Source organism: Hoplias malabaricus, chromosome 16 (genome assembly GCF_029633855.1).
Source record: "Hoplias malabaricus isolate fHopMal1 chromosome 16, fHopMal1.hap1, whole genome shotgun sequence".
In the NCBI taxonomy this organism is placed as follows: domain Eukaryota; kingdom Metazoa; phylum Chordata; class Actinopteri; order Characiformes; family Erythrinidae; genus Hoplias; species Hoplias malabaricus.
Genome location: NC_089815.1, coordinates 11,375,220 through 11,402,121, shown reverse-complemented (window position 1 = coordinate 11,402,121; position 26,902 = coordinate 11,375,220). Strand labels below are relative to the sequence as shown.

At 36.7% G+C, this 26,902-nt stretch overlaps 2 protein-coding genes across 4 annotated transcripts; both read right to left on the bottom strand.

The window, feature by feature from the left end:
* Positions 1 to 2,096: 2,096 nt before the first annotated feature.
* Positions 2,097 to 12,168, bottom strand: vrk3 (VRK serine/threonine kinase 3). Its single transcript, XM_066647730.1, has 15 exons — positions 11,667 to 12,168; positions 10,765 to 10,875; positions 10,148 to 10,255; positions 9,672 to 9,779; positions 8,935 to 9,075; positions 7,998 to 8,056; positions 7,836 to 7,902; positions 6,552 to 6,633; positions 6,354 to 6,456; positions 5,840 to 5,932; positions 5,581 to 5,713; positions 4,769 to 4,889; positions 2,981 to 3,039; positions 2,665 to 2,800; positions 2,097 to 2,389 (listed from the first exon to the last, which is right to left on the bottom strand). The coding sequence occupies exons 1-15, from the start codon at positions 11,869 to 11,871 to the stop codon at positions 2,386 to 2,388; spliced, it is 1,530 nt and encodes a 509-aa protein (XP_066503827.1). The 5' UTR covers positions 11,872 to 12,168; the 3' UTR covers positions 2,097 to 2,385.
* Positions 12,169 to 13,080: 912 nt separating this feature from the next.
* Positions 13,081 to 23,999, bottom strand: LOC136671261 (golgin subfamily A member 6-like protein 7). 3 transcript variants are annotated; one of them, XM_066646906.1, is made up of 3 exons: positions 15,954 to 16,135; positions 14,347 to 14,835; positions 13,081 to 14,128 (listed from the first exon to the last, which is right to left on the bottom strand). In XM_066646906.1, the coding sequence occupies exons 1-3, from the start codon at positions 16,048 to 16,050 to the stop codon at positions 13,716 to 13,718; spliced, it is 999 nt and encodes a 332-aa protein (XP_066503003.1). In that variant the 5' UTR covers positions 16,051 to 16,135; the 3' UTR covers positions 13,081 to 13,715. The 3 variants fall into 3 exon arrangements, with proteins under 3 accessions (XP_066503003.1, XP_066503004.1, XP_066503002.1); XM_066646907.1 differs by lacking the exon at positions 15,954 to 16,135 and adding an exon at positions 23,900 to 23,999 and having other exon boundaries at positions 13,082 to 14,128; XM_066646905.1 differs by lacking the exon at positions 15,954 to 16,135 and adding an exon at positions 15,563 to 15,889 and having other exon boundaries at positions 13,082 to 14,128.
* Between the last annotated feature and the right edge of the window lie 2,903 nt (positions 24,000 to 26,902).

The window sequence follows — 26,902 nt, the reverse complement described above, 5'->3', positions numbered from 1 at the left end:
TCTAATAATGTAGCACCACAGTAGATTATACAGTTTATATTGAGTAGTGCATGAGCAGGATTAAATATAAATACATGATTAGGCCTACCACTGGAAAGGTGCACTTCATCCTTGAATCTCAGGTGTGTTGTTCTATGAAGTAGTGACTTCAGATACACAAAAAGGGTGTCCTGCTGTTTTTTAATGTCGAGGTAGACAGGCACATAGGAAGAGGGCCTATGAGGAATCCACTTGGAAGGCTTCCCACTGATCGCTCCTTATGGGCAAAAAAAAGTTGCAAAAAGAAATTATATGTGGGAACGGAATGGTTCAGTTACATTCAATACATTCATTACAGATAAATATACAATAAATGAGCTGCATAGTAAAATGATATGTTTGTTGATATTCCTAACAAAGGTTTTAATCTGTCTGTAATGATGAGAAAATATAAACATCAAAGTACAAACAAATGTTGCTCAGCTCCTTGTGACTGCACAAGGAAGTCAACCAGCTGGGATGTAGTGGTGCTTGTTGGAGCTAGGATAGTGGGGGTGTTTGTTAGAGCTGGGATGGTGGTAGTGCTGGTGCTTATTGGAACTGGGATGGTGGTGGTAATGGCAGGGTTCTTCTCCTTCTACAAAGACATGTGTTTAATGAAGTCCACTGTATGCGACGGTCACCGTTTAAATTCTGGTATGGATATCCCTTCCTGAATCATTATCTTGAAAAAAGAGAGGCTAATAAGTCAGATTAAACATTTTGATATAACCATTATTAAAAATGAGAAGAATGTTTGACAACACATTTTGGTGGTAAAAAGAATGGACAGTTTGAATAGACTACTTTAACTTATTTAAAATGTCAAAACAGTGTAAATGTATATACACTAAAGACAGTAGGCTACACTAATTAATGTACTAGACATGCATGTTTTATATTTTCATCATCTTTAGAATTAGATCTACAAATTATTATCACAACCATTAAGTCGTGTAATAATGATAACTTGTCTGGCTTGGCCAAATCGTGCTAATGTTTTTTAAACAATAAGCTAACATTAGGATAAAACATGGTTTTGAAGCATGATGTCATAAGTGAACAGAAAACAACATGCAGTGTCTTAGTACCGTTAAGATATAACACTTTGTGTAGTTATATTTGCTGTTTAATTTAAAACCCACAGTGTTTTTAACATTAAATATACACAATTCTATTTAAATTCGACACATACACTCCAAGTGTTATCCATGGCTTTCATATGTTATAAACGTGGTCCTTTATTCCTCTGCAGGGGCAGTGTCGCGAAAACAGGGTCCTGGAACTGTAGTCCTAAACTGCAGTCTCGGGTACTGCAGCCAGACCCTACTCAAAGATTCTGCTCCTGACCCACTACCGGGTAGTTTTAATGTCATTTTGGCACTTATGCTACATCTACAAAAAGTATGTAAAGGTTAAACGATTGTAAACATAAATGGCCCAGTTACTTTACCTATAAATTGAAGATTACTGGCATAAGGTCAATCACTGGAACAACCTTTAAAAATCCAGTGTTAAGTCAGTGCTGCAGTATTCCAGGTCAGACTTGATACTTGGGAAACTGTCCCTTTTCATTCATTGTCTGTAACTGTTTATTCTCTTAAGGGTTGCTGTGGGTCCAGATCCTACCCAGAGTCATTAGGAGAAACCAGGACAGAGTGCCAGTACATCACTGTGCACTACACACCCACACCAATAGACACTTTCCATGGCATATTGGACTGTGCGAGGAAACCAGAGCACCCGAAACCCACGCGAATATCCAAAATCGTCACAGTCACCCAAGGCAGGGCTCAAACACACAACCTCAGAGCTGTGTGAATCTACACACATATAAATATACACACACACACACATACATATATATAAATTGAATTGAATGCTACTAAAAGCAGCTTCAGAAGAAGTTGACACCAGAAATGTTTACCAATACATGCTCATTTTGACAGTTATTTTGTGTGATAGGTGGAGTTTAGCTAACAGGGAAAAAAGGGTGGAGCAGGAGATGACCAATGTTTGGGTGAAAATTCAAAAACAACAACAAAAATAGTACAAACATGTTTATTAATAGAAACAAACAAACATAAAACATATAAAGCATATAAAACATTTACCTAAAACTGACAATTCTGAAATATTCTGAGCCATTTTTTCCACAGTGAAGGTAATCACAATGAATGCTATAGTGCAGCTTGTTGTGAATCACATTGTGTTATAAACTTTGAAACACACCATTAAAAAAAATATCAAACAGTGATAAAACCCCTCTAAAAGCAAACATTTTGAAAAAAAAAAACACTTTGAAATATCAGATTATCTCTGATTAATCTCGGATCAGATTCATCTGGCTGCTGTTTTCCATTACTTTTAACTGAAAAGAAAAAAAAATGAATTAGAATATCATGGAAATTTTCTCTATGATAATTTTTTTAACCTGTTGCACTACATAATAACCAAGGAAATGCCAATAGAATTAGCGCTGAGAAATTCAAACACAACAATATGGCTGATACATGATATAGGGTGCTGTTTTTGTAGAGATTCACATGAAGATTTTTTTCTGACCAGGAACAACATTGCATTCTCAACTGTCACACTGGAAGATAGACAGACAGACAAACAAACATATATATATGAACATTTTACCTGCAAATCAGTGTTTCTCCCAAAGTCCCTCCCATCTTCTGAAAAGCTGCATGAAGCCCAGCTTTCAGGAGTGTGTAATCTGGCTCCTCTGTATATTGTAGGCCCATTGTCTGAGACAAGTAGCTTTGCAATGCACCTACAGACACAGAAGCCATTATGAAATTACAGGAAATACAGCCGTGTGTGTGTGTGTGTGTGAGTGTGTATAAGGGGGAGTGGATGGTGAATATCTGCGGAAGGTTACAAAACGTGAATCACTATCTTGACAAAAATGATTACTGTGAAGGGTACACTCTTTAACTGAAATACTACACACCTGAAACTCTGCTCTTTTTAAAACAATGTTTCAATAGCCCAGGAATATCAGCCATATACCTGTTGAGAAAGAAAAGGATTACATTTGTCATGCAATTATTAACCTTATTATATATTTGGCAATTTAATTAGTGCTATCCATTATGTCAATACATTATTTAAGAATAACTCAATTTAAAACAAAAATAAATGAATAAAATTTCAATCACATTCTATAACCATCAATACTCACTTCACATTTTAAAAATTATTTAGAAGCTACTATGGGATCAGTGTTTACACTTATATCTGAACAATTTATCTCTTTATTTATTTAATAGTTCTATTTATATTGCTTTCATGTGTAGTCACATTCCATTTAAAATGGGAAAAATATGGAATTACAACACTAGGAATCTCACCCATTTTTACATGCAGCTCACATTTTTACTTTATAGCAACTTAACAGATAAAAAAAAATACACAAAAAAGTTTAACAGCTGAACATGGCTTTGTGAAACAAACCTCAAACAAATAAATTTACAATATTTTAAATGAAGGCCATGTTTTTTCCCTAGATCAAGAGTAGGAAAAGTTATTGAATGCCTCAAAGTTAAAGAAAAAAAACCCTGTAGAATCAGCAGCAGCAGCAGCAAACAATTTATTCATCCACAATTAATTCGTATCCTCCTTCGGCTTTTATGACAAACTGAATTTTGTGATCAGTAACATAGAGCCTTTTCATGGAGCTACATTTTTTTTTTCCATTTCCACAAATACTTTTCAAATCAGACTGAGGTCTGGACTGGTTTCATACAAGTTCGGGAAAAAAAAATCTCAATGTATATGTAAATGTATGTGTGTTAACTGTTGAGGTAAAAATTGACATCTCCCATGGTCCTTTACCTGACATGCAACACCATAACAATAAATTTGATTTTCTACTGGCAGTTATCTTTATATGCTTCATTAAAATAGCAACAGATAAAATAATGTCATTTACTTGGCCAACACAGAATAATGATTTATCAATGAACACTACTTTCATCACATCAACACTCCATGCTGTTTCTTATAAGCCCATTTTTTTCGTTTATGTTTTTGTTGAACGTTCTAAATCGTCACTGTCCAATTAAATTATCTCCCAAAATAGTAATAGGAGAAGGAAAAAACCTTCTTAACATTCAATGGAAATCAATGTAAAAATATTTTAGTCCAAGTAGTTGGACTTTAGTAGTGGAGCTTTTCTATTGGTCAATTCATAATTAAATTGTCGCACAATGAGAAAGACAGTTGCTGTGTTCAACTGATGTAGTAAACTTAAAGACCACAAAAATAGAGATACATGTACATTTTAATTCAGCTGACTCTAGATTCAACTTTGACTGGTTTACACCCATTTGTTTTATTCTGCACTATTTTGAAAGCACATTACTTTGAGTCTTCTATCCTGTGCTTAAATATTGTCCTTGGTCTATAATCCTTTTCATTGCGTTTACTTGACATCTCTAATGTGGAGGCCATAATTTCTTCCATGTAGCCAAATCCAGACTTTTAGACTTTTGCCAGTTTTGGAGATATTTTGTTCTCAACATTAACTGATTCCATCATTTATTTATGCTTCATCTGAAAAAGAAAGCTTCATTAATTAAAATAACTTAATTTAATTTGTTTCAGGTGCATTTCACAAAGTCAAAGATTTTGTGTTTAATTGCTTTGTGTAATTTCTATGATTTGTTTATTGGCTATATAAAATATCGCAAAGGTGATTTCAGATTTACTGTGGGTTGTATGTGAATTTGTGCACTACCTCTCCTTCTCTGCAGAAATAGCTGAAGTGGACTGAGTGACATCACTCCAGGGAAGACTGCCTGTTGTCCAAGAAAGTAGACAGTAGCCCAGAGACTGTAGATCACTACGACGAGAAGGACCTGCATTTGGCAAAAACAAATATTTTAAAAACAAACCACAGCCTGGACTAACAATGGATAAGGGACAAGTGACAGATTTGTGTGTGTAGTCACGTGTTAAATATTTTACCTCTTTTAGCCCCCACAATCCAAAAAATTCTGTCAGCTGTATCTGCATGTGACTGTTGTCTATTCTACTGTCTTAACCTGAAAATACCTACTTAAGAATACTGCAGCGATCATTTACTTAAGTAAAATTAAGAAAGTCACAACTCGCATTATTTTAATGTGGACTCCTTGAATGGTTATGCACAGTTTATTGCTGCTTAACACTACCCCAAATTCACTTAATAAAAGAATTGTTAGACAGCCCTACATTAACAATATATTTTATTATCTTTTTGGGAGACATATGTGGCAGCTTATAAAAATGGAGATGTAACTATAACTTCGTTGTTCAGTGTAACTGCTTATTTTACAGTGCTTATGTCACTCACATTCTTGAAAATCATAAATTGTTTCTTTCCAGCTCATACTCTCCTTAATAAAAATATGTATTAGTCTTAATACTAGAGTTTCATTCTTTACTACCTTTCTGAGAGTGATACAGCTTGGGATAAGTCACTTTAATATATTCAGAGCATGATGCTGCTGAAATATTTATTAATGGAAATGTTTATTAATTTGCAGCGACTGATGTGCATGATCTCACCAGCCCCCTTGTGTGAATCTAAGCTTATGAAGTTCAAGCGTCCCTGGTGGGGGGTGCGGCTGCCTTCCCGATACTCCACATGGTTCCCTCCAGGACAGAACCTGAATGCATGGCCAAACCCTGACAAGAACACCTAAAAGCATATAGACACAGATGTTCCAAAATATAACTCCTTTCTCTTACAAGAAATAGCTTGTCAAACTGAATAAAAATGACAAATTAAAAAAAAAACAAAAAAAAAACACCCAAATAGACTGACCTGTGACTGCCCTTTTGTGTTGATGTAGATGTTGCCAGCATGGATGTCGGCATGAACATACTCATTCTCATGAATGAATTCCAGAGCATCTAACTAAAACAAAACATACACACTCGTGAATCTGTATATGTTTACAATCATAAGAAGATTTTAACAAATATATAGATTTTTAATCACCAATGTAAATTAAAGTTCCCTAACATCCAGTTGTGTTCAGTAAATAATTTCACAAATTATTTCCCACTGGAAATGAGAACTTTTTTTTTCTTTTCTTCTTAACAATATTAAAAAAAGACCAATAAAATGAAAGTCTGGGTCAAGATTGGGTCAATGGAGTAAAAGTAACTTTACACACACACAAAAAAAAAAAAATTAATTAATTAAAAAAAAACAACCCAAAAATATGTTCAGACGTTGGGAACATCATTTGTAACCTGAAAGGTGTCTATTTTTCCTGAGACCAAGTACTCATTCAATTTCACAAATTATAATTTATACCCTCCAAAATACTCACCAATCGAAGTGCAATCTGTAGGACTGCTCGCTCAGTGAGGCACTCCCTGCCTGTGTCCATGACAGACTGCAGAGTTTGGCCCATGTCAGGAAAAATTAAAAATCTGAAAGGCCAATAAAAAGCCATATATAAATTGTTAGACACAAGTTCACTTATGTAATTGTTGCTCAGAAACAAATGTTTGATAAACAAACAAACCTATATGTGTCATGAAGACCAAAGCCCACACATGATGGAATGCCAAGGAAGTCTATACTGTGTTTCTTCATCCACTTATCCACTGGAAAAACATGCATGCTTTATAAATTTAGCATAGTCATCGCAATGTGTACATGTGCAAACACAATGCCATGTAAAGTAAATTAAATCAAACATACTACAAATGATTTTTGCTGCTTTAAAGAAAAGTACATTTTCTATAAGAAACCTAGAATTGCAGGTAGAATTTAGTATTATAAATATAGTACAATGTTGTCATAGTGTATTTAATTAAACTTTCATAAAAAGTGAACCAATAGAAACTCTCCAATAATTACTTGGAATAAAATGTTTTTACATTAACTTCCATTGAAGGTTAAGTATCATTTTTCCTTCTCCTATAAAGTTATAATATTGAAGATACATGTTTTTCTTTGGGCAGCGAGAATATATTCATTTTTATATTCTGTACATATGCACTACCCAACAAAATCACCCTAATCATTGTAAAATGAATAACTCTTTCCAATGTGCTAATTTTTTAACACGGATTATATATCATACGGACATATATCATATGACCAATTTAGCAATCATCAAAACTACAGAAGATAACTATAATAAAGAGAATAGATTCCTCTATCCAGTTTTTCATGTATACCAAGCTAACATACACATTCGTTTTATTCCTCCCCACACAAAGAATTACTAGCATTTTAACTTGTAATTTATGACAGAAAATTGTTGCAATATACTCTGGCAGAGTTTCCCTATGACAGAGTCATGGAGCTCTTTTAAAAAAAACCCACAGAAAATTAAGTGCTGTAAGCCAGGCTGCAGTCTATGCAACTGAATTTATAAAAATAAATAGTTTGAAAATTGTATTGTGTACTGTACGTATTCTTCTTCGCTTTTTAATTAATTATGCCCTGCAAAATTGGGGGTGGGGGTGTGTGAGGGGTTGATGGTTCCTGCCACCACTGAATTCCTAAATTCTAAAGGAAACACTGAATTATATATTTCCCCCAAACCATTCAGCCTTATGCTATACGTGTATTTTTTGACAAATTTCATCCCTACACAACCACAACAGAAACTTAGGTGGATCTTTGGGAGTAAGAACAGGTTTGAAGGGAGTAAAAATGTATGTGGAGTCATACAGTTTTCTTGTATAACTACAAAATGACACCTATACAGCATGTGGAACTGATAAAATGGACAATGCTCTTGGAGAGAAAGAGGTTATTTCAATTTTATGGCTGATAATTGTATATATAAACTGACCTGCAGCAGGTTTGGCAGCTCTCTGAAGGAAGTTCTGTTCATTGAACAATTGTCCTTCTTTAGCACCCTAAAAAGGAAAAGACACACAGCGACAATCTATTAAGATAAACACTGTCCTATATGCATGCACATATACTCTTTCATGTTAGAGGTAATTCTTACCATTCTCAAAATATGCTTCCAGTTATCAGTAGTACTGCTTCCCACACTAGCTTGTTGCACTAAAAGAAAAGATTGAGTTATAAACTTACACCCAAATAAGATTTTCAAAGTGTGAATAAATGAATTCTCCTCGTTTCCTCTTCTATATTTTAAGAGAGGAACATGCAGCATTTAAACTGTTCCTTTGTAGGCAGCAGGTTTTTTATGCAATGTAAAGACTCGAGGTACACATTTTCATGCCTTTCAATAATGTACTGTAATAACTCTGCCTGCTCTTTCCAAGTGTATCTTTATTGCTGTACATATCACACTACTACCTTTATTTAGAGAACTTAACTGCATTTTATTCTAGAATAATTGTAGACTTCAATGTTGATTTCATACGCCTCATTTCATCTCCTGGACTTATATTATGTTATGTTCTTTTACTCAGTTCTATAATGAAAGAAGGAACAAAATGGAAACATGATTTGTTAAATATCTTTGATCTCTATTACTTTCAAAACAATACAACAGAAAATGATTTGAATATTAACCTCATGACTGTGTTATTAATTTTCAGAATAAACAACCACTTCACTTCTGATGTTTGCAACATTTTGAACAAGTTAAAACAATACATCATTTACCTACTAGTAATGTTAGAATTCCTTTTCTCAACAGCTATAATATGATTATGAACAGGTGTCACCAAATGATGAAGAGTTCCAAGCGCACAATGTGATGGTCCATCCCAGATGCCTCCAAACCCAGAGAAGTCAAATGTTCACACCTTTATTATATTACTTCATCTCATTACTAGATATAAGTGGACCCATCCCAAACTTTTCTAGTCTGTGATCTTTCTTGTTCAGTATATGACAATTCTTGCATGCATAACATACTTGGTGAAACAATGTGACTCTGATTTGAGTTCAGGATGAGATGAATATTGTACCTCCATATGTCAGCTCCAATTCTGTCTGAAATAACAGTTTCACCAGCTTCCATTTCTTGCCTGACTGGTCACAAAACACGGCACCTTCCACCACAGGTTCCACAGCACTCTGTCGCTTGGCCCTCTTTCCTTTACCTTTTGCTGAAATTAAAAAAAAACCCTACATTTTATAATGTTCTACTAAAGAGCTGAAGAGTAAGATTACATTGTGAAATTAAAAAATGTGACAACTGTGTACATTGTGTAGATATGAAATAGCATTATATAGACTAGACAATCTATTCTTCTCCTCTTCATGTTACTTAATGCAGTTGCACTGCTTGCACATCAGAGTTTGCCAGTTACTCACACCAGCTCTAGTACAGCTAATGAGTAGTGAGTCTAATTAATTTTAATTTCATTAGCTTTTCCTTCATTTAAATTTTGCTCAAAATATCTAGAGAATATTGAACTGTGAATCCATGGGCTGAGTTTACTACGGCACCACTACACAAGAGGACAGGAAAACACCTAAAATTCTGGATTAATATTTCAATTAATCTGGCTGATCAATGTTTTACCTGGCTGTAGAATTTTACAAAAACATTCATCATAGTGAAAAGACGAAGGAAGGTGGGGGTGTCATGTTTTTTCCAAAGGCTTTATCTAATTACAATGCTCTCCCAAAGACAACATAAGTAATTACTTTTTGAATTTATTGAATTTATTGAAAACTAATGTGGACTTTAATCACAAACCTGAGGGCGGAGTCTGGTTCAGTGAAGAGCACATTTTTTTCTGCTCTTCCTCCTCTTGTATTATGGAGGGTGCCTTTCGTTTTCGAGGTGGTGTCAAAGTTTTTTGATCTGGGGAAAAAAAAAGAACTAGCTTTTACTGTGGGTAATGATTAATTGTGGGTAACGATTTAATGATTAAACAGTTAAGAGCAGCTCTTCGCTTCACCTGCGCATTTCATGATTTTTGTCAGAGTTTCTAAGAATCCATGTAAGTGTGATGCATTAATGCATGCAAGCTGCTTTGAATTCTACGTTGAATGGAAGTAATTCACCTATATATAGTTTTGTAGCAATCCCATGAGTGTATTTGCCATTACATTGTAAAGGACAGAAGACAGAATTCTTTCAATATAAAAGTGCTACGACTCCAGCCTAAATCAAGTTAAATTTTAATCACTATTTACATCAAGCTAATTTTACCATTTTTATTGACTAACCTGGGGGAGAGGTCTGGGATGATGAAGAGGACACTCTCCTTAATTCCTCCTCTTCTTCCATCTTGAGGGATGCCCTTTTTTTCCGAGGTGATGTCAGAGCTTTCTGATCTGAAAAAAGAACAGACTTTGAGAAGGTTTTAAATCAAATACTTTTATTGTGCTTACACATGTGTGAGCCTTGAGTGAAAATCTAAAGGACCAAGCCCCTAGCATTAATACAGTTATAATAGTGCAAGATAAATATTTTCATCAACCATATCTCAGGGCCAGACTGTAGTTCAATAACAATTATGTGATTTTATAAATACACATTATATATACTTTTTTTTATAAATACATAATTTACAGCATCTGTCACCAACAGACATTCATTACAGTGTATAGCAATCAGTTCTTTACATTCAATTTTAAAGCTAATTTAAATATATAAATATTGAGGTTTATGTTTGTGCTCAGTACTTCAGAAGTTTGTTGAGCAGCAACATTAAGTTGTTTCTTGCAATGCTGTTCTTACTATTTACTGATTATTTTACCCAAGAAGCAATATTTGTAATGGAAGAGTAAAGTTGTTTTCTACTCAACCATGGTTGAAATGTGCCTACTGAATAATCAGTTACCTGCTGCTCCAGCATTGGGTGAAACTCCAATGCTTATCTGTGATTTCCGGCGTGTAGATCGATTAATGGGTGAACGAGTCAACCCTGAGGAGACAGAGGCCACAACAGCATCTGAATAGAAATAAAGTACAAATATAATTAGAGGTTTAATCAAGGCAAGCCTTGTTAAGTTTTTATTACCTTCTTGTTGGCTATAATCTGACGTTGCAAGAAAAGATGTCACTTCAGTGGTTGCTAATATATAAAATAAAATACCAATCATGCCAACAAATAACCTCCTAAAATCTCATCTCTGCTCAACAAATGACATATTCCGAAATTATTTCCACTCGCCTGCAGATCAAAGTCCTTGCCCTGCGAGTTGACATGCCTGGTTCATTTGGTTTAAAACTTCAGAAACCCTGACTGTCTGAATACACTCATTTCAGAATGTCTTTGGAAAACTGCAGATTCAAAGACAGTATAGCAAGCATTGCCTGCTAATTTTCTACACGTGTATTCTAACATCATAGAATATTGCCCAGACCTGTTTGGAACTGAGGTTTATAAGATATGTTCAAATTCATTGAATGATTAGACTGAGGTCAGTTTCTAAGAAGTCTCTATATCCTAGAATGCAAATATTTCCAGTTGGCATAAACCACAACGGGGAAAGTTTAGACACTGTGGGTGTGTCTCTATAACCTTTTGTCACCATCGCCTAAATATGCAGCTGTGTAAGTCAAACGGAATTCAGACCTTATTAAACTGTTTATACAATGACTGATCCATTTTAATAATAATAATAAAAATATATAAATCAAATATTAAGAATCTGACTCTAAATCTGACATTATTACCTCTATGCTGCCTTTAGGTTTTCAAACAGATGGGCACTTGTATGTCTAAAATGACGAGTTTACCTTCGCTGCTGTGGAGAGCTGTCAGTGCTGAGAGTGGAACAGGGGAGAGGCTATGTTTAACACTGACATTAGGAGCGGAGTCTGACAATACAGTGGTCTCAGTGTCGGGGTTGGGGAGGGAAGGCAGCTTCTCCCCGCAGTTAGGACAGAACTTAAAACCGGGCTGCAGTTTCGAACCGCACTGTGGACAGTAGTGCAGCAGCATGTCGAATTTAGCGAACTAGAAACACGGAAAACTGTCTCACAGTGAAAGGTCCGTTTGTATTACGATGTACTGCACCTCTGTAAGAAAGTTTCAGACTCGTATCAACTCCTGAACCGCTGAATCTGAATATTTTCAGTTTAAAATGACTTCTTTTCTCACATGCGTTCAAAATAATTAAAATAGAAACGTAACTATGAAATAACACGTAGTTTAAAACCTAATAAAACCGAGTTACAATGTCACGGTTAAGAACGTAGAGGGGGCCAAATTCACTCGACCAAAGACTTTATAAGAAAGAGTGTCCACTCGGCGCCATTTGGTTTGGATAGGGTCGCTGGGCGGTGATATAGTTTTTTTCTGTCTGTGAATAGCGAAATGTTTATAAATCCAGAAATTTCCCTAATCACCAACAAAAACCGAAAACGCGCTTTGCTTTTATATATATATATATATATATTTTTTAACTATTTAGCGAAATTAACGTGTTTATTTTCAGCGTTGTCGGCTTCTGCGCATGCGCTCATCTGCCTCATCGCGTTAGGTGTGGTGTAACGTGAACGTCAGCGTGCTGATTGGCTGATTTTGCATAGAGGCCACTGTCCCCCGTAAACAGACGCCATGTTGTAAACTGGTGTTTTCACACATTTCTCGCGTGAACCATCTCCTAATTTTAAAATATCTCCAAGTAGACTGTGACTGGTGACGTACCACCACAACGGCGGCTACCGAGGCCCAACGTTTGTGCGTTTATGCAAATGATTAGCTCTGTAGCTAACGGTGAAGCCTGACGTTAGACTCGGGCCCATTTGCAGAATCGCAAGTTAAACTGATCTGTTAAAGGAACGAAAATAGGACGAATGTTCTCGTCTTATGCTGAATGGATAAAATCGAACGGAATCCAGTGTTTAACACTATGCATGTTTTATATGTCATGTTGGAAGACATACGAGGAATTGAGATAAATGTGACTTGATGTTTACGTTTGCTATCCGTGTCAGTGACTGAAACTCTTAACTTTATAATTATTTTTAGAAACATTAGGCATCTAATCTCATATGAATAAATGATTTATATTTGAGTGCACAAACTCTCACAACCCATATATATGTGTGTGGAATATTTCGATATTGTTTCGTACGTTTCCATATGATAGGAATAATATGACAATTCAACATGATGCTACTGCAGATTCTTTCGTAAGCCATGTTTAATTAATTGCCTACATTAAAGCAGTTGAGATTCCAGGAAGGGTTCATCAAACAAGAACAAAAAAAAATACAGAGTACATTAAAAACTTACCTTCAAAACAGTTCTATCTATCTAGGGTGGGGTTGAAATGGATAAATGCTCAAAATCATTTAAAATCACTCTTAATGCCAGAAAATATTTTGTTTGCTTAAATAGTGAAAAATGGTATTTAAGGAGGCAGATTCACAAACAGTTGGCAGAGACATAACATATTTGGCTCTCATTAACTGACCTTTGGCTACTTCCATCACATGGCAGTTAATATTACTATTTTCTAAAATAATTACTCAATGACAAGAAGGTGTGATAACATTGTATTGAGAAATGAGTTACAATGGTTATTTACAATGGATTTTTTTTGTCTTTAAAAACACAACCCAAAATGCATCCTTTACATAACATATCCTATCCCAGCAAGTTCTTGGATTCTTATTTTAACACATTACTGTTTACAGAAGAAAAATGGAAAGTGATGAAATCTTATCAGCTACTATCCCTAGTTATCTCCCACAGCTTCCCTCCGACCTCCCTCACCATAAAAAATATGAAATCTTTTTTTTGTGTTACCACAGAGATGCATAAACTTTGTACATCACTTAACAGCTGTAAAACTCAGACACTTGGCCTTGTATGTGTCTGTCTCCGTGAATTTCCTTCTCTGCGGCCAGCTCCTGCCTCTGTCTCTCCAGCTCCTCCCTTTCTCTCCTACACTCCTCTTTTGCCTTAAACAGCTCATCCCTCTCCTTATGCAGCTCTTCTCTTTCCTTCTGAAGTTCCAGCTTTGTGTTCTCAATCTCCTCTTTTTCCCTCCTCAGCCTGTGATGTTCGTCCTCTTGTTCACGTTTCTGATTCTGGAGTGCCCGTCTCTCTGCTTCCAACTCTCGTATCTGCTGCATCAGTTCCCTCTGCTGCTGTAAACTACGTCCCTCCTCCTGCTGCACCCGCCTTAATGCTTCAGTCAGCTCTCGTTCTCGCTCAAGGATTTTACGGCCATCTGACCAGTCTAAACCTAAGAGAATAAAGTCAACACTATAAGTCAAGCAGAGGCAGAGTATAAAGTAAAACAAAATGTAGAAATAAAACACTTCCTTCAACCTTAAAAGGACAAACAGATGAAATACACAACTAATTCAGACTGAGATCCTAATTTTATTTTCATCTGGAAACTGAAACTACATGAAGGAAAGAAAGTAGGGAAACCAATGCTGCAACACAGCTGATCTGTACCTGAATATTTTTCAGAGATGCTACTGTTAATTGGTGTCTGCACGTTACGGATTGATGACACGCGGCTCTTGGCGGGACTCGATGGAGAGTAATCTGGGTCATCATTTTTACGTTTGCCGGGCCGCTTTTGTGGATGCTCTTCTAGCTGTGCATACTCAGTGGGATGTTTATTCTGCAGGTGCCTGATAAGGTTGCTGGTGCTGCTCTGGTGCTGAATCTTCTCCATGCAGAGCAAACACAACGCCTTCTTCTCCTGATCCACCTTCCGGTAGTGGACCCACACTGCACTCCACTTACGAGTTGATGGAGTTACTGGACCTGGGCTTCCTTCCTGTGCTGCTTTCACCTCTCCTTCACATCCTGACACTTCTGCTTCTGTTGTTCCTTCTCCTGCAGCTGCACACAGGATTCCCCTTATGGCTCCGTCCATCTCAACCTCACCCACCTCATTCTGTACCTCCACTTGTTGCTCATCCATCATCACTGTAACTGAAAAAGCAATAGGGGAATCAAACAAAATAATTATAATAATAAAGTTAAGTTGCTGAGACACAATACCATTCACAGCATCTAAAAGATTGGCTTCCAATTAAATAGGGAGTGTAGCTCCATTTATTTTTCTAACTTAAACAGGCTGAAATAGAGTGCATCTAGATGTCTGCCAAAAACATAAAAAACATAAAATTTGACAAGTGCAAGAGTTAAACATTGTTAAATTTTTCAAAATGTCTGTTCCAAAACATGATAGAAAGCGTCATATTTAAGTAAGGTTACACGTTTTATTTTTTATAATTTAACCAGGGCTGTTTGCCAATGAAAGGCTATGCTAAGATAACAGTGAGCGTTAGCATCTGCGCGCACACTACTATCGCTCGATTCGTTTGTTCTAAAGATTCGATTCTTCACCGATCACCGAAGATCGATTCACCGCGAATCAAAGCGGACCGCTCTCCGCGCGTCCGACGAGGATCTGATTTCTCAATGGATTGTTTTTGGTTTTGTCAGACAGAAATGTCCGCGCTAAGGGTTTTGCTATTTGTGCTAATCTTGGCGCCAAGATTAGCTTAGCCCGATGCTAATCTACTAGAGACACGAAGCCGTCAGGACACAACGCTTCGGAAGAACTAGAGATTCTCAGGGTTACTGAATCGTAAACAAGATTTTTTGTTCATAAAACAGCGCTGTGCCCCGCGGGAAAACTTCTAACAGCTCAAACCTTCTACACAGCCATTGTTGTTATTGTTGGCGGCGGTTTTTCCGGAGGAGCTTTTTCTCTTGTCCAGAGCCGAGAAGTCACTCGGGTGTTTCGCTCGTAAATGGCGGAGCATGTTGGTGGTGTGGCCGAAATACAGAACCGTCTTCATGCAGAGGAGACATAGTACTCTTTTTTCGTCCTCCGCTTGGAAAAACGACCACACTATACTCCGTTTTCGTGCCGCCATTTCTGAGTTGGTTTTGTTCTGAGTGCGCTATGCTCCTGTTTTACTGCCCCCTTCAGGGTCGGAGGACTTATGTTTCGCCCAAGTTCTTTATACCGTCTCCGAGCTAGTCTATCTAAAGTCTCCGCTGTTTTCGTTGCTGTTTTACCGAGGCCGAGAACCGCCTACCTGCTCGCGGAGAGACGCCGTGAATGACACTAACTCCGCCAATCACAGCCCGCAGATTTGGCGCCGCGCTTAGTGGGAGGCGACCGAGAGAAGCCATTGGTCTTCGATCAAATTTTGTTTCAGAAAGACTTCATCTCTGTAAACAGAGCCCGACGAGAACTTAGCTGGAGAAGAAAAACTTTGTTTACTTGGTGCGGATAGTACTAAACGCTGCACGGAAGTGCGTATTCACGGCCGTACAGAGAGCCAATCAGAGAAGAGCCGAACCCCCGCCACTCGCGTCCGAGTTTCGAACGTTGAACACCCCGCACTCCAGCCTTCTCTGGGGGCGGAGTCTCACTCAGACACGGGCTGCATCTCAAATAGCTCATTCCTCCCTAAAGAGTGCACAGTTTAAAGGTATGAAACGCTGGCTTTAGCACGGGACAGTAGTATTTTTGTGCACCGGCGAATCTTAAATACATTTTTGTTAAATATCCAGCGCTGTTTTTCGCGCATGGGCAATTGTCTTATTTCTTCAGAGTGCACTAGTGTGTAGCCTAAGGGCCCGTAGGCGCAGCATGTGCCGGTAGATCTCAATAGACCCCTTGAGTAGTGCATTGCATAGATATTATTATTTTCCTACATAATTAAATTGTAATCATTAAAACAAAATAATTGAGAGTGGTGGGATGTGAACTCATCTGATGCAGAAAAACTTACCAAGTGAAATTTTTTCACAGTAGTGGTGATTGGAACCAGACGTTCATCTCTAAACTAGATACATTATTGAAAGCTGTCACAAGAGATTTCTATAGAAGTGGAGTCAGATCAGATTGAAATATAATGTGTGTAAATGTTGCTGAGTTTGTGAACAGCAGAGAAACCCAAACGTAGCCGCAGGACCACACACAAACGGAGTGTTCCTGTTTTATTTTCTTTTATTTATTTATATGAAATTTTGTGAATGACACCGTTCAGCTCCACTAGTTGATAATGCTGTATTTGAGACTCTGAGGTCTTTCTTGAGTAACTGAACCTCAACGCACCCATGGACGATGTCACAGTTCACGCTGAAAAGCCAACTCTTGTTTGGTTCCTGCTCAGAACTATCTTTTCTGGTTTGAGAACCAGTTTATGTCGGTGGAAACGTCCCGAAATATTACAAATTTAGTTCGCGAACTGAAACTGTTCCGGTTCCTTGCTGGTGAAAAAGCACTAAAACTGGCTCAGAGCGAACGTTCCATCATCCAACCAATCAGCAACTTGAGGTATTTCTGGTCATGAATTAGGAGGGAGGAGGAGGAGCTTAAAGGCAATTTTATCTTAAACCAAAAACAAGCTACTGTAGGCTCAAATGTATGGTTAAACCTTAAAATGACATTACCTAACATGGAATTGATTCAGAATTATACTGATGCAATTTAGCTTCAAATTGCCAGAAGCAAGGTTTAATAGGTTTGGAGTTCAATAGCTACTATGCTAGCAACCAGGTACAGCATCAGCAAGGTAGAGTTGCAGCCCCATAGTGGCAATGCTAGCTGTGTGGTAAAGTAGCACTGGAACACGACAGCTGCAATGCTAGCAGCCAGGTACAGTGATGTAGGAGTCCAATAGCCACAAAGATAACAGCCAGGTACAGTAGATTTGTAGATCAGTTTTCTCTAATTTTAAGAGGCAATGCTAATACTTCTGAAACGGCATTGATGAGAGGGATTGTACTGTTACACAAAAAAAAGAACATGAATTTTTTTTAAACTTCTGTTTGTATATAATGTGACCATGGTGCTTTTTACTGGTTGATATCTGACCTTTTCATTTTCACTTTGGCTAATGAGTTAGTTGAAATATTGTCAACGAGTCTGGATCATTAATTAGCATATATGCTGCTATTATTATTATTTTCCTCTGTTTGAAAAAACAAACAAAAAAAATAATAAAATAAAGTAAAAACCCCAAAAACTAGTAAAAATGCAGTTAAACAAAATCAGCTACACAAACTGCTTAATCGTGATTATTACACACAAGGCTTGCCCAAAAACAGTTACATTTTGTAACATTCTATGCTCAATTTCAACTTTATCTGCACCTCTTACCCTATATGTGCACTTTGAAGTTCTACAGTTACAGAACGTAGTACATCTGTTGCTCTGCATAATTTATTAGCCCCCTTTCACCCTGTTCTTTAGTGGTCAGTACCCTCACAGACCAACTACAGAGCACTTGTTATTTGGCTGGTGGATCCTCAGTAGTGACACTGAAGTGGTGGTGGCAAGTTATTGTGTGTTGTGTTGGTATGAGAATTAGAGACAGAGCTGCTGGAGTTTTTCAACCTTTCAGTGCCACTGCTGGACTGAGAATGCATCATTGACCTAAAATATTCAGACAAAAGCTTACTGTGACCACAGAAGCCGGACTAGAACATGCGGCAACAGATTAGCTACTGTCTCTGCTTGTTTGGGCATCATGTATAACAATGAACAATGAACTGCAACCAGTGTGTGTGTGTGTGTATTTTACATTTTATGTGCAAACACAATATATATATTATTTGTGTATGCACATAAAAGAAGGTCCGCAGGGTATGGCAAATTAAGATGCCTGTCTACACATTGTGATTTAAGCTTAATAATGTGCAATTATTTATAGCTAGTAAGGCCTATTCACACCAAGTAAAAGGAAGAAAGAAAAAAAAGAAAGAAATTCACAAACTTTAAACCATCTTTCACATTTTCTGCATCTGCATTTTTATGTTACAATTTAAGCTGATAAGTCAGGGCACAAAACCAGGTGTGAGGCAGACATACTGTTGTGTCTCCTGTGTCTTCTGCTCAAGATATCAGCAGCTTCAGTGGCTTCAAAATGATACAATGGAAGCCTATAGTGATTTTTAGGTTTGGCCTCTAGTTCATGGCGATTATTTCTGAAGAAAGCTGCTTCCAGAGTGTTAGGCATTTTAGCTGTGTTTACAAGAATGATAAATGCATCACAGCTACTTAGTTTATTTGTTTATTGCCACAATATTTTGGTGCAACAAAATGTAAATACAAATCTATTATAGCATAATACAGGATAAACATACAAAAATATTTGAAAGGATCAATAAAGCGAAATCTTATCAAACTACAAACCTGTGCATACAGAATCTTGGCAAGCCAAGTATTATTATTGCCTATTTATTTTGCAAATATAGAGACACACTCAAATTTGGGACAGTGTCAGTACAAGAGTGAAAAGTTAGTTATATATATATATATATATATATATATATATATATATACACACACACACACACGTCAGACTGTTTTGAAAGAATCCACTACAAGCTGAAAAGTATTATTGGTAGCCTATAAAAGGAGCACCAACCAAGGCTCAAGCTTCACAAGCAAACGTGCTGTGCCAAATGTTGTGAATTAGGGAATTGTTTAACAGTTCTAAAAGATAATTTCTTAATAAAAGATGGCAAAGTTTTTAGGTCTTTTATGTATATTACATATAGAACATTATCAAAAGGTTTAGGTAAGCCACAGAAATCTTAGTTTATGAAGGACAAGGCTGGAAACCACTGTGGCACTGCATGAGAAAATGTCATATTACATGAGAAATCAACCACAAACTTTTGAGCAGTTCAAGTCTTGTATCAAGCAAGACTGGGCAAAAATTCCACTTGCAAAACTTCAAAGTTTATCTTCCTAAACTAAATAAAACGTGTAGACTAATTAAAATGTAATGTAACACCTTGATAAACCTGTCCCTGTCCCAAAATTGATCTCTGATATTTTTGGTTAAATATAGTTTCAAGAGGATTTTGAAATGAAAGATTTTTATCTTTTCCCCTGCTATCTGCATTTATATGTTTAAACCTAAGCTGACCAATCAAAGCTCCACAATAAATGGTGGCAGAATACAAACACCAGCTGTGTCGAAAACTCAACTGGTCTTCAAAACACAATAAAAACATTTGTGCACTTGACAATCCCACAGTGCATTGTAATAAGTAATAACCAATGTACCCTAGTAGACAGAAGACACTTATAATACCTGCTTGTTTTAAAGATTTACTTGCAGCTTCCCTGAGGAATATGCTCTATTGAGGAAACCTGCAATATACTACCATGCCCAGTTCATTTATATACCAATCAATCATAACATTATGACCACCTCGTTTCTACACTCACAGTCCATTCTCTCAGCTCCACTGACCACACAGGAGCACTCTAGTTCAATGATTACAGACTGTAGTCCATATGTGCTGGTACAAATGGATCAGACAGCAGTGCTGCGGAAGTTTTTAACCCTTTTTACTCACCGTCTCTCCTATTAGACATGCCTGTTTTATTGGTCCACGTTGTAGATGTCAAGTCAGAGACAGTATCTAATTTGTTGGTCATCATCCAAAAAATTGTCAGTGGTCACTAAACATTGCTGGCTGAATATTTTTGATTGGTGGACCATTTGTAGTCCAGTGACACTGAGGAGTTTCTGATTATCTTTTATTTATCAAACCAGCACAACACACACTAACACACCACCACGTCTGTTTCATTGCAGCCCTGAGAATGATCCACCAGCCAAATTATATCTGCTTTTTCCTCCTGACCATTAAAGAACAAGGCAAGTGAAGTATGCTGAGCAACAGATAGACTCCTGTCAGCAATTGCAGAACTACAGAATGCTCATGTGTGGTCAGTGGAGATGAGAGAATGGAGAGTAAGTATAAAAACAAGGAGGTGGTTATAAAGCTATGGTTGATTGGTGTGTGTAATTAAAAAATGTACATGTTCAAATGTAAGGAATAGTGAACATTGCAATACTTTGGACACAGCAGTGAATATACAGGGGACTTATTTGTACTGTATTTGACAAAAAAAACCTAATTTCTTGAAATGGGGGTGTATACACAATAGATTTTAATTCAAAAGAACTGCAAGCAGTTCAGTAATTGCACTCACAATTAAATTATTCTGTTTTGAAAGGTCAAATGCCAGAGAGGTGACTTAAAAATGCTTGATGAGAGGAATCTGAAATATTCCTCTTGGCTTAAAAATACAATGCATTTAAACAATTAACTGAAGGATGAATTATTATCTTTAAATGGTTTATGAACAATATCTTTTTTTTTTTTACTATATCCATTTTCCTATTCAGTTGAGGTATCACAGATTTGGTGTGTCTTCCTAAATTCCCAGAATGACAAAAAATACAAAACGCATCAGATCTGGTGTGAAGTCTTCACTGTGTTAAAAATCATATTATACAAGGTCAGACTTGGGCTGAAAAATCACAATATAATAAAGAAATATTTTTAATAAACAAGACAACCACGGCTCACTGACAGTACATCACATACTCAGCATTCAAGCCTTAAGCTTGTTGTATTCTTCTCAGGCAAAAAACCCCACAAAGCCCACAAGCCTTCATTTATTTTTAAAAATATAATAATAATTAATCTCAGTCACAAAATGGAAAAGAATATAAATTTCCCTCAAAATGTTCAGCCACATATCAGACTATACATGAAATATTTTCTGCCGATAAAATCGTGAAGCGAACATTTATGTTGAATTCCAAGCCACTGCCAACTGGTTGCTTTTAGATGTGTGATGGTTTAGACGGAATGTTCAGACAGTGTCAGAACTTTATAATAATTATTAATATAGAGCAATGATTACACCACTGTAATGATTATCATACAGTGTGAACAAACCTAATGATGACAAAAATAACATGAAGATAAACATGTTTTATCTCCTGTAAATCTTTTTGCAGTATCTGTCTTGTGAAAGCACATGTGAAAGGGAACGTAGCTATAATTCCAGGGTCCTATTTTATCAGGATCCCATGTTCCCCAAGTTTTTAAACACACATCAATATAAAAAACTCACTCCCCTGTAATTTATCTTCAACATTTTTTCCTCTATCTTGTCTTCTTTTCAATGAGGAATAATTCATCACACTGGAGTCAGGAATAAAATAAGGTTTTGTGAGAAAAGTGACAGTGAATGTTGTGACAGTTAAGGTTTAAATTAAGGCACCAAGCCACAGCAGTGGTACTTTGAGTCGGAACCAGAAATCAATTTATAAATGTATGCATTAATATATACATTTGACTGTTATGACCTACTATTTTATAAAAAGTACATATAAGTTATATTTATTACATTAGCCCATCACTAATGATTCATTCATTCATTCATTATCTGTAACCAGTTATCCCTTATTCATTGGGCGCAAGGCAGGAATATACCCTGGAGGGGGTGCCAGTCCTTCACAGGGCAACACACACACTCATACATTCACTCACGCACTCACACCTACAGACACTTTTGAGTGGCCTACCAATGTGTGTTTTTGGACTGTGGAAGGAAACCAGAGCACCCGGAGGAAACCCACGCAGACACGGGGAGAACACACCAACTCCTCACAGATCACTAATGATAATGATAAATACATAAAAAATTGTACACTTCTCTAAATCTAAGATTTAAACTGGCCTGTGACAATATGCTTACTTACATAAAAATCAGCATTACTAGAAGTCACTTCCATTGGTTTTACACCAGAAAACAGAGTATCAGAGTGGACTGCTTAACTAGTGTAACTGGCAGCATCCAAAAAGGTAAATTTATATTACATATTGCAGAAAGTAGCTGTAGCTTGTATCCATCAACATTTCATTTTTTATGAAAGGCAGAAATATATCAATATTCATCAAAGGAACCATTCTGCAATCTGTTGTTTTGGGTTTTAAGAAGTAAATTCTGAGTTGGTCTATCAAATAACTGGACTTAAATGATGTCTTAGTTGGGTTTTAGTCACACAAAAAAAAAAAAAAAACACCCAGAATCTTTTACTGCTGAATGAAAGATTTCAATGATTTGGTTTGATGCGATTATTAACAGCAAGATTTGACAGGTTCTCACAACAGCCCGTGTCATGTGAATACAGAGCTGGGGAACATGTTTTTCTGGTTCCTGCTATGTTCTATACAGAGCTCAGCAACACAGGACCCTAAACATTGGAATGACCCCCTCGTTACTGTGTGTTTTAAATATTGAATATTAGTTGAATTAACCATATATTAATGGATATTTTTGCTTCTAAATACAATTAAAACCCATATAATATAATAAATACCAGAAATAGACACGTTTTTGTCTTTGCTTAGAAGTTGTTTTATACTGAACATATACATAACAGACTTATTTCGCAAGTGAAATTAAGTCTAAAGGAAAAAGAATACCATGACAGTGCTCCACAACACCCCGTGCCTTAAGTCCACCCGGTGCCATTGTTAAAATAACATAAATATGATATTAAAACCTGAAATTATCAGAGTAAACAATGTGAGGACGTCACGGAAAAGACTAGAAAACGTCCAAAATCAGCCTTATTCGACTGTCACCCAAAGCCAACGCAGCTGACCTGTGTTCACTGAGGAAGACCACAGATACACGGGCTTTAACAAAAACAAACCGTGTGGGGTTTGGTGTGAATAGGCCTTTAAGAGAATCGGATTGATTTGCAGCTTTATCAGCCTTAGTTTCTGGTGCATTGTGCGGGGGAAAGCGACTCGCCGTTTACGTTATAGCCACAAAAAGCTCCGATTTAATTCGGGTAGATATCCGAGATGTCAGAAATGTCGTTCGCTTTGACTCGCAGTTCAGTTAACAATAGGTTTAGCAAGTCGCTCGCTCGCGCACGAACGAACGAACGATCGAACACACACACACACACACACACACACACACACACACACACACACACAGCGAATGCCACTACCCCTACTACACAGGCAACAGAGGCTAACAAAACACAGGCAAAAACCTCAACATTTCCAGAAACACAGTCGATGTATTCAGAGCTTTCTCTCTCTAAATGCATGTAATCGAAAAGCATAAATGTTACTATGGTGATTTTTTGATTGTCTGTGCAGAATAAACCGTACAGAGATGGTATTGTCCTACCTATGTACATCATTCCCTGGTTTTAGTTTCAGTTCGCAGCATGGACGCACGCGGGAAGCTGTTTTGAGTTGGAGAAGCTGAAATATCAGCAGCGTACATGTCACGTGTGCTGTGACGTCATGCAAAAATGTAATATTTTTAAAGACGTAATAAACTTTTATTGAGTTCCAGGCTTTTCCAGACACAGGTGAGATCCGTATTCTATTTAAAAAAAGGTGTTTGGGATTTTTCAAACAATGCTGTAGTAATTTTATTTTTTAATACAGGTTTCTTCTCTCCACAACCATGAAAACTCAGGGAGTTGAATCTATGACCACGCCCACATTCACGACGTCATAATGGGTTTTTCTCCATTACACCAAAAGTGGGATGTGCAACTTCGATTGTAGACGTCCAGTGTAGTTCAAACTATATATTTTTAAATATTCTTTGAATGTTGTACTCGTATTCTTTGAAAGGTACCGCTGCAATCACACAGCTCCAATGACCTAGAGGTTGTGGGTTCAAGTCCTGCTCCAGGTCTGTCTGAGGAGTTTGGTGTGTTTTCCCTGTGTCCATGGGTTTCCTCCCACGGTCCAAAAACACATTGGTAGGTGAATTGGCGGCTCAAAAGTGTTCATAGGTGTAAATGAGTGAATGTATGAATGTATGTCACGGTGTGAAGGACTGGCGCCCCCTCCTGGGTATGTTCCTGACTTGTGCCCAATGATTCTGGGTAGGCTTCAGACACACCGAGACCCTGAATTGGAGAAGCAGTTAATGACAATGATGATTACTTTTTCATTATTATGCTATAACTTTTTACAGTTGCTGACACAGGCTCACATAATTTAGAGTGACATTGACCAATCAAACCATGGTTGCAAATAATGTTGACTCTGCTCTCTTTAATTACGGATAAATCTCTAGAATAAGTTGACAGACAATAGTTCCCAAAGACAAGTTACATTTGATTCAGTACATAAACACATCAGTAGATATATGTTGAAAGGGGAAAATTTATTTTAACAACCAATATTAGTTTGGACAACAGAATAACTATACAGCTTCTTAATCTTCTTTAAACATGAAATTTAAACAAAACCAAAATTACTTAACCAAACTCCACCTTGAAACATGCACACGTAGACCTCAGCCATGGAAGTCAGTATCCACTAAGGAGTGTGTAACTCACCTGCTGAATCATCCGGCCTTGAAAGTGGATAGAGAGTGTTGGGCCCATTCGTCACAAAAAAAATAAAAGAAAAAGAAATGATGAACAGGTTTCTTAATGTTAGAGTTTCATGTTGCACTGATGCAGTAGCATATGCTGTTAAGTAAAAAAAAAATTCCCCAAGTACTCCCAAGATCATATGGCTATATTTATCACAGCAGGCTGATGGTTATTCATGGAATGCTGTCTAAGGGCTTGAAGATCAAGCATATTCAACAGTGGTTTTTGGCCTTCAAAAATTCCACTATAAGAACTTAAATATAAAAGGACATGCACCATAGGCTTGGTCTATGCAGGCAAACTTCGGTAGTAGCACCACTTCTTTGCCATACTTTGTAAAAAAATTGTTAAGCAGTGAAAAAAAAGAAAAAAATAGTGCTAGATTGCTCCTAGATTGTACCTGTCATATAAAATAATTTGTCAATATTTGGTGTATTTTCAAAACAGTTTGAACTATAAACAAAGGAGATAGTTAAGCCCGCTACAATCTTTGAAAACAAAGGATTTTATGTTTATTGTGGATTTTCAAAATAAATTGTGTATGATCTAATTTAGCTGTACTCACACATTCATCAAAATATTGTATTAAACTAGGAAAATATTAAATTAAAAAATAACTTAAAGTCCTTCCTTAGGTCCTGCTTTTATAAAAAAAAAATCAGACACAAATGCAGTCCATGGTACAAATCTTGAAACAAAACATATTTTGTAAACACAGATTAGCTTAATATTAGTTTCTAAAATGCAATAGACTGTAACTCACAGCAAGAGGTACAAGGTAGTTCAATATCTGACAAATATGCAGATTTAACGGATAATTCTGAAATCTGATCTTAGTATAATAAAAAGAGAATTTCTACAATTATCTTGTCCAGAGTGGTCTGATATGAAATACTCTGTTCTTAAAATAATTTATGATATCATTCAGAAGTTGGAATATGCAAAATATGTACATATCGTCACTATCCAATGAAAATCATGTATCTCCATTTTCAGTTTACTACTATACTATTTGAACAAACCTGTCCTTCACATTGTGTGAACATTTCATAATGAAAGGACTAATAGAAAGGTTCCAAAACTACTTTGAGTAAAATCTTTTTAGATTTATGTCAATGGAATGACTTTTTTCCTTCTGTAAAATGACTAGTTACTCTGTAGACATAATTTTCCTGGTATTTTTAATTTTATACTTCAATTAATTTTCTATTCTCTGAGTGTTAAAATTTACTACAGAAATAAACCTGAAAAATATAGCCGTTTTGTGTGACTTTTTATATGGAACACATGATGGTAAAATAGTGGAAAACCCACTTTAAATAAAAGGGTTTACTTGGGATCCTATTGTGCCTTAAAAACACTGAACCTACCTACACATTATAAAGAATTACAGTGGATATAGTCTAAACATCACTGTTAAAATGCCAGGTTTGTGTGATGTAAAATAAACAAGAACAAGTCAAATCATGGGCGGCACGGTGGCGCTACATTGTGGGTTCAAGTCCCGCTCCGGGTGACTGTCTGTGAGGAATTTGGGGTGTTCTCCCTGTGTCCGCGTGGGTTTCCTCCCACAATGCAAAAACACATGTTGGTAGGTGCATTGGTGACTCAAAAAGGGTCCGTAGGTGTGAATGTGTGTCACCCTGTGAAGGACTGGTGCCCCTTCCAGGGTGTGTTCTTGCCTTGCACATAGAGATTCTGGGTAGGCTTCGGACCCACCGCAACCCTGAATTGGATAAGCGGTTACAGACAATGAATGAATGAAGTTAAATCATTTCAGAATTATTTTC

Excerpts from the sequence above, each read along its gene's own strand:
- vrk3 (XM_066647730.1), bottom strand. The coding sequence starts at position 11,871 with ATGCTGCTGCACTACTGTCCACAGTGCGGTTCGAAACTGCAGCCCGGT. Across the intron at positions 8,057-8,934 it reads ATTGGAGCTGACATATGGAG|TGCAACAAGCTAGTGTGGGA; the intron begins GTACAATATTCA and ends CTTTTCTTTTAG. Across the intron at positions 6,457-6,551 it reads GGTCTTCATGACACATATAG|ATTTTTAATTTTTCCTGACA; the intron begins GTTTGTTTGTTT and ends TTGGCCTTTCAG.
- LOC136671261 (XM_066646905.1), bottom strand. The coding sequence starts at position 15,788 with ATGGCGGCACGAAAACGGAGTATAGTGTGGTCGTTTTTCCAAGCGGAG. Across the intron at positions 14,836-15,562 it reads CAACAATGGCTGTGTAGAAG|TTACAGTGATGATGGATGAG; the intron begins GTTTGAGCTGTT and ends TTGCTTTTTCAG. Across the intron at positions 14,129-14,346 it reads CATCTCTGAAAAATATTCAG|GTTTAGACTGGTCAGATGGC; the intron begins GTACAGATCAGC and ends TTATTCTCTTAG.